The sequence below is a fragment of the Topomyia yanbarensis genome, chromosome 3, assembly GCF_030247195.1.
Source record: "Topomyia yanbarensis strain Yona2022 chromosome 3, ASM3024719v1, whole genome shotgun sequence".
Taxonomy (NCBI): Eukaryota; Metazoa; Arthropoda; class Insecta; order Diptera; family Culicidae; genus Topomyia; species Topomyia yanbarensis.
The window spans coordinates 4,370,576-4,381,953 of NC_080672.1; the positions used below are offsets into that span (position 1 = coordinate 4,370,576).

At 42.4% G+C, this 11,378-nt stretch overlaps 1 protein-coding gene across 1 annotated transcript in view; it reads left to right on the forward strand.

Annotated features, from left to right (window-relative positions):
* LOC131694130 (protein daughter of sevenless) overlaps positions 1 to 8,677 on the forward strand; it is a 39,478-nt gene extending 30,801 nt beyond the window's left edge. Inside the window, exon 8 of the mRNA XM_058982573.1 lies at positions 7,765 to 8,677. Coding sequence (XP_058838556.1) covers positions 7,765 to 8,088 — 324 coding nt within the window. The 3' untranslated portion in view covers positions 8,089 to 8,677. The remainder of the gene's footprint in view (positions 1 to 7,764) is intronic.
* Positions 8,678 to 11,378: the final 2,701 nt, after the last annotated feature.

Consider the following 11,378-nt stretch of genomic DNA (forward strand, 5'->3'; position numbering starts at 1 on the left):
CTAAGATTTTGTCTATCAAAAAGTGCAACTAGCTCAATTAACCACCAAGGGGTCAGTTAGTGCAGATATAACAAATTAAATCTAATGAAATAATTATGGATGTATAATGTCTACAAAATGCTTTCCCCTGCTTTGTTTAGTATATTGCGCCCATTGGCCTAATCTTTTGTCGACGAATGTCAAAGCGGATTTCGTGGACAATAAATTATCAATTGTAGACTCCCCATCTGTTTGTGGACTTCAAAGCGGCGTACGATTTAGTGAAACGAAATGAACTTTGGCAGATGATGTAAAACTGATCAAGCCGATTCAATTGAAACTTATACAGCGGTGAAATCAATGGATTGAAGCATAAGAAATAAGTAAATGAATAACGAAAAGAATCCGGCTTATCATCTAGTATGTTATTCAATATAGTTTTAAGAACCTACACTAAGGAAACCTCCCTCGGCATGATACTGTACCTTGATGTGGTCCGGGGGTTTTTCCACCAAAGCAGTATTACAGTGATGATATCACATAAACTTGGGATACGATTATTTTCTTTTTAGTTAAGCTACATTGTGATCAATTTTAGTACTTAACTTGGCGACCTTTATTATCCACTGCCATGGTCAAATAATATACAATGTGGGTTTAGGGCCCAATTCTCTCTGCAGGCACCTCATTCCAAACGTACAAACGTGGCCTACGCGATAACACAAACCTGGTCACAAATACGAACGCCCGCGATCTCGCCAATATTCGAACACCCCGATTGATTAGGTGAACGTTGGAACCTAAGAACCTAAGCTCGCGCAATCATGAATCGGTCGCGTCCGGAAGTCTCCGCCCTTGATCATAGTAGCTCAAATTCATGCCTTTAGTTGGACCAATAGAAATAAAAACTAGACAAGACGTCCACGTGCGATCGTTGAAGAATGCGCGAACATGCGAATGGCCGCACGCTTATAAAAATGGTGTGTCCACGCGAAGTTACATACTAGCACACGCGACAAAAACGTCCACATACAAACGCTCGAGTCCTTCGCGATCATCCACGCACGACCACACCCACGATCTCGTAAAAAGTATAACACCCTGGTGACTAAGTGAACGGTTTAGCACTTATAAATTAACAATCCCGGTCTCGAGAGTGAACCTCCAAATGCCCGTGTTCGCGCGAAACTACATAAAAATCGAATGCAAAGTCACATACACGCGACAAACAAATATAAAAATGCTGGAGCCCTTCGCGACCATCCACGCAACCTATACTCGCGCTCTTCCAGACATTATAACATCCCGGTGATAATGTGAACGTCTCAGCACTTGTAATCACTCAAACGCGGTCTCAAACGTGAACCTACAGTCCCCCGCACTCGCGCATTCATGAGTCGTTCGCGTCCGGAGGTCTCTATCCTCGATTCCAGAAGTCTAGGTCCATGCCTTAATTAAATCAATTAGCTCTACAGTTCCAGTAGGACAACTCTCGAAAAAAATCGGCATATTATTAATACTCAATAACAATACTAACTCTTCTCTTTATTTTTTTATTTATTTTCGGTCTCATGCGTTTATATTCTTGTGATGACCTTTTCGAGCTCACACATCCAAGAAGAGCAACATTGCTGCCCACAATGATTCTTCTCTGCCATCGGACGTCGGCAGGTTTTAGAACAATGGAGATGTATTCTCATACTCGATGGAATCAGATAAGTAGGAACGATCAACAAACTGCAAGTAGTATATTACACATTTCTTGTTTTGAAGTATAAAATATTATTCGTATTAAAATATTATTTACAGGCTCCACACATATCTCAACACACACAAATAACAAATGCTTGACAGGTGACTGGGCCAAGTGCATTCACTCGTAGGATCTATCATTTCGATGATCGCCTCGATTCTACGAAACCAGTGCACAAGTAAGCTGACATAAGCTAGTCTCATCTGGTGAATGCATGTAACCTGGAAACCCCAGACACGACAGGACGAGACGGACAGACTGGACTCGATGGGGCCTAGTTCAGAGTTTTTGAGCATTTTTCACTGCACGGTTATTGACCTAAAAAAAGAAACATTCGGCATGTTATTTTTCCTTTTATTACTGTATCTTGAGTTGGATTCATACTGATATTCACTAGCACAGTCAATTGCATATTCTCCCATATACATTCACATCCAAAACGTCCAAACGCCGCTAACTTTCGCGATAACACAAACCTGGTCAAAAACGCGAACTTACATTACAATTTCAATCATCCGCACACACCTACGCTCGCAATTTCGCCAACACCCCTTTACTTAAGTGAACTTTTCAGCACCTATAACTTTACAACCGCGGTCTCAAGCATTAACCCACCACTCGCGCGATCATAGACTGGCTACGTTCGGAATTCTCTACTCTCGATCAGCCTAGACTCATGCCTTCAGTTGGACCGATTCACTGGACAACACGTTTCTCTACCATACACTGAAAATTAATTATTAGATTCACGGTCCGCGCGCGATCGTTCGAGAATACACGTGAATGTGCGAATGGCAACACGGATCTAAAATCGGATTTATGCACGCAAAGTTGGAGACACGCTGGCATTCATATGCTCGAGCCTTTAGCGATCACACTATTACACAATTAGTAAACGCCCACGCTAACCCAGACAGATATGCACTCCTTGACTCGAACGCTAAAAACCACACCTTCCACGCATACACCACCCAGGACTGAACATTAGATTCATACATACATACGTCTGGCAACCGGGGGAAGTACATCTCAAACGCAGAACTTATCATTTCAATGATGGCCTTGGATCTGCGTTGCCTGTGTTCAAGGCACCATAGCTTTGTCCGTCAGGTCAAGGATGTATGAAACCTGTTAGCCACCACCCTCGGCCCTAGCTGCCCATAAAGGGATAAAAAAAAAAAAAAAAGAACCTACACTAAGGAAACCTGCCAACTATTCTCAGCCAAAGTTTCAAGTGCGATCAGCGCATTACATCACATCCATCAACCGAATTTGCGTCGATGATGCTGCTGTCCTTGCAGCTAACTTCAGGCTAGATTTTTGTAATGAAGTGCTGTAATGGTTTGTTCAGATCGCCTTTTTCCTACTCAGTCTTGCAAATTCATCAACGATAAACATTTTTGTGCACCCGATAGGTAGAAAGTTTGTGGTTACGGTGGTACCTATAAAAGAGGCAAGTTGCGCATGTCATCATGGCATCACATCCAGTCATGAGTTTGTATGTGACTCGCTCCGAGAGTAGACACGTTTTTAAAAGTTTAAATGCTAGTTGTTTTCGGTTGTTTCGCGTTGTTCGAAAGTGTCGGTTCGTCCCAAGTAATGGGGTAAACGTGCCCTGGTGTAGAAGTTACTGCTGTGTCCAAGCGACTGCTGGATTCGAACGTCGACGGAGATGAGGCTGCAAAGAAACGGCTGCTAGCCAAAAATAAATTCGCTACTTTGTCGAACCAGGTCCGAGAAAAAGGAGAAATTGCCCCCTTGATCAGCCATGGCCTCAAAGCAACCATTCGCCTGTGTTCTAACGGATATAAAATCATGGTTCCCACCAGGCCGCACTACAATGCTGCCGAGAATTATCTCAAACAGGTGAAGTTCGAGTACTTCACGCATTACATCGCATCGAGCAAACAGCTCAAGGTTGCGCCACGCGGACTGCCTGATATGCTGACAGGAGAGCTTCAGCAAGCATTAAAAGAACACAAGCTGAAGCCGTTAGCTGTGTATAAAATAAAAGTTTGAAGAACGGCCTTCAGAAGCTTACTTATCGCCGTTCCAAATTCGTTCTGGCTTGGGATCTGAACGCTCGCTTCGTTTCCTGGGGCTGTATCACTTCCAACAACAACGGCAGAATTCTCGCTGATGATGCTCAACACGGACACTACACTTCTCGCCGGCTGGAATTGGCTCGATACTGGATTTGTACCTAACCAACATAACAGGAAACCTGTCTGTTCCTGAAACTATAATTGCTCTTTCCTCGGCCGGTAGGGCTGGAGATTGGCGCTGAGACGACATCGTAGAACTGTTTCATACAACTTGTGAAGGAATCGGAAGAGTTGCACGATACTGTCGTCCCGGTTACATGTAAGTTTACACAATTTGACAGTACTACGGCTCGTTTAGTGGCATTGAAAAACTCCGTCCGAAGACAATATCAACGCACGTTGAACGTTGCCGGAAAGTTCCCCTACAAAAAACTAACCACCATCATCAAAATCAGGTTGGACGTTTAAGAAATAATAATTTCGACAGAGATATAAAAAAATTATTCCCGGCCCTTCTGGCGGCTAGCGAAAATTCTAAAAGAGCAACCAAACCTATTCTTCCATTAAAGGAGGGCGATAACGTGTCAGTGCACGGTGCGCTATCTGATGTCTACGATGTGGCAGCTGGAGTGCCCCTGGGTAGCATTCTTGGGCCAATTCTTTATAATATCTTTACTTCTGATGTTCCAATCCTCCCGGGTGGCGTTAAACTGTCGTTCTTTGCTGACGACTCAGCAAATTTCTTGCAGTGGAAGAGTTGTCAACCATCTCATCAATAACTTACAGAAAGGTCTAGATTGCTACGTCAGCTACCTCACGGACTGGACGATATGCGTCAACGCTGCTAAAACCCAAGTAATATTATTTCCTCATCGAAATACCCAACGATTGCTCAATCCACCAAACCAAGTGCATGTTCGTGGTGTGGATATACCACGGTCGGAGGTAGTTCGATACCTGGGACTAAATCTGCTTTACCGTCATCCTATGGACGGAATCGTGCAAAAGAGCCTGGGCATGCTAAAGAAGCTGTACCCTCTGATAAACCGTAAATCAAAGCTGTCAGAAACAAATCGTCTAGCTGTGTATAAACAGATTGTTCAAACTATTCTGCTTAATGCATCCCGAATATGGATGAACGACGTACCGACGTAAGGTCCAAATCCCGCAAAATAAGTATCTCAAAATGATACTGAAATTGCTAATATCGGCACACACCGCCGATGTTCACGAACTGGCTAACATAGTCAAAGTAAATGTCCGGATTCAGGGAATCTTCGAAACCGCCAAGCAACAGTCTCATCTGAGCATCGGCACATACGTGAGCTATTCTCCAAGACTTCTTTTAATTGTTAGGTTGGAAGTAGGTTATCAAATTAAAATCACTAAACTTGTAAAGTTACACTACAATTATGATCATACCGCTCTCATACCTAACAAACAATTTCTGGAGTTGAAAAACAAAAAGTTGAATCCCTCAACAACAACAACCCCCGGCAACAAAAGGAAGCTGAGAAAGGAAGACGATCACCCGACCGTCTAGCCACAACACAGTCGTCAATCAGCAGCACGTTACACCGCTGCTATCGAGAGACAGTTGGCTTCAGACGCGTTCCGTCGGTTCGGTTTTTCCGGACCGATAATTTCGACAGCAACGTGCGACATCTGCAGCGAAGGCAGGCGGGTGGCCCGCCGAGAATGCACTCTAAAAAATTAAGTTCCCTGAAGAATTGTTGTTGAACATTAGGTTTCCATCGGGAGAACGATACAGTGCATCAGCGGGTTTCTTGAACCACTTTGATGAGTCTTCAAGCTATCTCACTACATCGCGACCGCCAACATGGCTGTATGTTTAAACGATCGACAATGACCAACTCGTTCCCATTTACAAGCATTTACATGGATCCATTCGAATGTTTTCAACAAAATCATACAATAGCTAAGTTAGATTAACTCGGTATTCACGGACATCTTTTCTGGTTTCTTTATCGCCATGAGAGGCAACTCCAAAACGACATTATTATTTTATTTCTCGCGAGAGACAAACGGAAAAGCAATAATTTTTTCCAGCCTTTTTGTGATTACGACATAATAGTTGAACGAATAGTGATTATTATACATCAAAAGCAACTTATTCTATGCTCTCTTCATGAAGTACATGAAGTACAAGAACTAGTTCAAATACGTACAAGTAAGATATTACGATAAAATTGCACAAATCATGTCTGGTGATATTATATGGCATCACACGTTGGGAATGAATTAAGGATTATCTTTCTGCAGCATTTCTCGCTACATCCGGTATCGCGCAAGGAAGTCACCTCAGCCCAGTAATATGAACCATCTATTTTAATGAAATCTATATCAGACTCGCTGACGATATGAAGATTCGTCGACGGAGACGGGACCGATGCCGATTTTTTTCAAAGTCAACTAGACAGCTTCAGTTTGTGGTGTGATTTAAACAATTTGATGGTGTGGACTTATCTGTTTGTTACTGATGAGGAGAATTCAAAATAATCGAACTTTTAAGATATCCAAATTGTGTTCTTATGCGCAAAATTTGACCTCAAACAATAATTCTACCCATTTGGGAAATTTTTGCATAAACAGAATGGTTCTAAACCTGACCAAATGACCAATCGTCTCATTTGCGCGGTAACTTCAGCAGAACGACTCGACTCGAGCACACTTCGACACTTGCGTCAAAGATCTTGGATTCGGGTCAACGTATAAAGCACATTCTCCATACATTGAGAAAAAGGCCTCATTTCCGGAAAAAATTGGGACGTATACTGTCTTAAACCGCTTTATTGCGTGTTATAGAAATTGGGTGAAACCATTGTTGCACGTGAAAAACCTAAGACTAAATTAGTTATGCAATTTTCGTCTCGACTTCGTTCCATCAAAATCCTTCGCTAGCTTAGTTCTATCACTAATTTAGTGTCGGATTCCGATGGAACGAAGTGAAACGCAAATTCCATAATTAATTTAGCTATTGGTTTTGTGTCTTTCACGTGCAAAAATGGTTTTACCCAATTTTCTCCTTAATGGAGGAAAGTTGGTTTCTACCCAAACTTTTCTCCTTAGTAAGATATATACTATTAAGCATATTTGTCCCATGTTCTATGGGTAGTATAGCATAGTTGCAAAATCTTGTTCCTCTGTTTGGGATCCGTACTACCAGAACAGGTTTAACAGAATCAAGGCTGTCCAACGCTTGTTTCAACTGCCGTGCTACGAGAACCGTTGTCATTTATTACTCCTCGATGCTTTCAGCGTCCGCATTTGATTTCCATTTGACTAGAAATACAATTATAACTATGCGACATACAATATACTACTAGCAAAGACAGCTTCTTGGCCCGGATGCCAACAAATGCCTGAATTGTCAGGGTAATTCCAAAATATGCCTAGTCAGTCTACCAGATAGAAAACAAGATAACGGACGAACGTGCCCGGAACCATGAACTCTTGTCAACCCGAGTTCGACAAACCATTTCCACGCAGAAATACTAAAAGACAGGCTAAATTTAGAACGTTGAAAAGTTGCGTTGTGAGGAAAGTGTAAACCCGAGAACAATAGCGAAGATGCAACGATCGCTGGAGGGAAAAGAACCAAGGTGCTTAGAGTTCTAAGGTGATTAGTCTTCGGCAGTAACTAGGTGAGGAGTGAGGTAATCATGCAGCAGACTGCGGGGAAGAAAAATGACAGCGAACAACTTTGTTTACCCACTGAAATCAAAAAAACTCCTTGGAAAGAACAATTATTGGGGAAAAAACCTTGGACAAGAAATTGCGAAATGAAACGGTTACCCGCCAGTCGTTTGATAATTTGGTATATCGGTCCTTTCTAGGATACAAATTTGTTATACATTCCCAGACTTATCTGCCCCTAAATTCGTGTACTATTTTAACCATACATCAAATAGTAGTGGCCAATACTTTTCGAACATGAAATCATAAAAACCTTTCTCCCAATTGCAGCTCATATCGGGCATTTCACCCCGTACACCCGGTAAGAACGAGGACCGCCTGCAGTATCTTGATTTGGACCACTCGAATAGCCCGCAAAAAACCCCGGGCCTTGCTGCTGCCTATGGCGGAGGAGCGGTGGGAATCACAGCGCCGCACCAACTCGGTAACAACAGTGCTAGCACTTCGAACGTCGGTAACCACAGTCTGGCACCACCGGTAGTCGCTCGTACACCTTACACTACGGTAGATTTTGTCAAAACGGATGCATTCAATCGAATCCGTGCCGATACCGAGATGAGCCGGAATCAGTCGCGAGTGAAGGATCAGTCATGAATTTCGGATATTCCTGTTTAGTGATAACTGCATGCTGTTACGGCTCTACGTTAACATTCAATTTATTCAAGTGCAATTAAAGATATGCCTTATTACGTAATCAATCGTTAATGTTTGTGGCCAAAAATGTTCGTTTTGGATAGTAAGAATTAACACACAAAAAAACATTTCACTATCTGTATTTTAATTTAGAGCTGTGATTACGAAAAGGATTGAGTTTCCCAGCGAAACACAAACGCACAGATTCCACACGCATTGAATGGATTTTTTACCATGCATGTATGCATTGCAAAAATTCAGTGTAACTTATCCAACTCCAAAAGTGTCAATAGGTTTTCTAATCTTATTGCACAGTATTAGGATAATGAATAATAAGCATGTTTCCGTTATTTTATTTTTAAAAAGATAATCAACTAGATGTTAACATTTTTGGCAAATAAAAACAGTTTATGTACTCCGTATTAGAACGCTTCGTACAATATTTCAATTAGAGTAAACGTCATTTTTTTACGAAATAGATCTAGTTAAAAGTTTATCTGTTAACAGTATGTAGACTAGCTGGCTTTTAAAAATATGTATAATAAAAGTTTTTATGGTAAATCATATAATTATTAATCACATCCGATCAATTCCTTTCGCTAGGAGTGCAATCTATCTCATTTCTAAGTTGACGAAGTAGGGTTAGAAGATGGACACCCTAAAGATATCGGCTGATATAAAAAAGAAACACATTTACACTACACATTAATGGAAACTAATTTGGTATACACCACTTGACTTAACCGGAAGTTATAATAATAAGCAGAGTTTTATGAGTTTGTTTTTGTTGACATGACCTGAAACATATGTAGGTGAATGAACAACAGTGAGTCTAACATATGCTAGGTTGGATGGAGGATCCAAGTAAATATTGGATCATATAAATTAGGAGCAACAACAATTATCACTCCATTAGCACTGTGCTGAGAATTGGTAGTCAGCTTCGGATGTTTGATGAAATAAGGACTTTTCTGTATAGTAGATTATAATTTTTTTACCGCTTCAAATACTAACGTATTAGTATTAAAAAAATAATAAAAATAAGTTTAATGTTGCATAAATAATTACAGGTAGTACAGTTGGTGATAACCTTCTACTGACATGTTCCATGCTCATTTGTTCGGACGTCTTTGTGGCTGGTTGAAAGACATGTGTTGTTACTTAGAAGTGATTGAGCTTAAGTGGGGGACCATGTGTATCCTACTAGCTGTTGATTCTTTTGGCCGTGGCCATGAGACTAGTTCAGAAAAGGAGTACGGGACTGGCACCTGTGAGATAGCTTATTACGCGGAATTGTTATGGTTATTTAGCTCGACCAATCACTCTGGCTCTTCGAAATGTGAGACCTACTCTCGGGTCAGTTTGATCTGTTCGAGCCGAGCCAGATGGACATTCGGTTTTAGCAGACTACCTGGGGATTCATCGATACATCTTTTCCACATTCTTTATGGACAGAGATGCTTTTTGTGGAATTTTAAAATGCTATCACACGTCTAGTTACTTAGCATAATGATTTTGGCAAAAAACACTGAGGATTGCCAGGTATAGGTATAAACTTGAGCAGGGATTGTCGAATTAGGATCAAGTAGAAACTGTACAGTTGCAGGAAAAAGTATTCGTGAGGAAGCAGTAACAACACTGCTAGTGTTTTTACAGTATTTATTAATAATCGATTGAATGTGATTTTTTACGAAGACTCTGTGGGCTCCAGTCTACATTTTTTCACTCATGAACTTTGCTTGATTCCAGGTCTAGCTGGTCGTGCAAGTTCGCTGGTCTCAACCGCCATATCAGTCATGCACGGCATGATATTCTACATGCGCTCCTCTTTGCGTTGACCAGTTGGATGCCGCCGACGATCCAGTTCGTAATTTGTGTAGTTAGTGTCAAGAAAATAAATGTAAGATCTTACGGTAAGCAGCCCACCCAACACCCACGTAGCACGTAGCCATCCACAACATGCAATAGTTTCCACCACCCACCACTGGTAGCGCATATCGAAGGAAGTAGACGGCCATGGAGGGTGGCGATAACCACACACCTATAGGGGCAGAATGGGGCGGAATATGCGGACGACTGAGGGGTCAACGGTCGAGGTTCGAGGTGAACAACCAGGACGCCATTAGCCTGGTAGCCACCTACCAAAGTTGAAGTGGAAGATAAAGTTTTGAAGATAGAATTGGAAGTGATTAAGTTTCGGAAAGTTTGTAGCAAACTCATAGAAAGTGAGTGACGAAGGAAGAAGTAAGTGAATACACAACCAGGTAATGGCACGTTCAAACCCTTCGAACTTAATCGACCGTACCCACTGTAAAAATTAATGTCCAACCCCAACTGTACCCACAGGACCCCTTCGGTTTTCCCTAGGAAACCTCCAGATCGTGCTAGGCCGCAGAAGTTTTCCGACCCTCAAACTCTCATAAAAAAGGGGCTATATAGTTGATCACCATCGCAGTCAACGCCGACGCCATTACCAATCGGCATTTTCTCGAGCTGCCTGGATTCGCTACCAAATCCATGGCAGCACAGCAGGGTTCCATCTGCAGGCAACAAGACATCGTTTACCAGTTGCCAAGACCCCGTGGCTGACCGCGAGTTGCGAAAAAACCTGCCTTCAACGAGTACGACGACGAGACGCAGTAGCAGAAAGGGCCCCGAATCAACAGTAGCTATAGTGCCGAGTGACATCGATATGCGGAAATATAGTGGGTTTTTACTTGAAGGCCAAATAAGTGTTTTCTTGGCAATAGTTCGCGATCGCAAGCCTTCCCTGAGAAGTGTAGATGGGGGTCTCATAAGTGCGGAGAGTAACGACCCCGCCAGTTACAGGGCATGCTTGGCTTCGGCAACAACACCAGCTTTTGTCTCTTCCAGATGCCGGGGAAGTTACTATCGTCGATACACCTTTGCAACGCGGTTGTAAACATATCCGAGTTTGTTAGGATTGCTGTTTTCAGAGCCACTTTGGGGATACCGTCTGGTTCTGAAGCCTGCTTGGTTCTCAAGGCTTTTGCCACCACTATCAGCTTCTTGTTGATTACCCAAGCCTCTTCTTCGTAGTCATACTAAGCCCCGTACAGAAATGGCGCTTCCACGATGACGCTCATCCTCTCCGGACACGAATCCGGTGGTACTACCGGTCTTCTTGTCTTCGCCATGGCACCTTGATAAGTGCAGCTCTTGCCACCTTATACGCTAGTCTTAGAGCTACTCTTTCAGTGACATTGTGGGCTCTGCATCTTCGTCTGGAG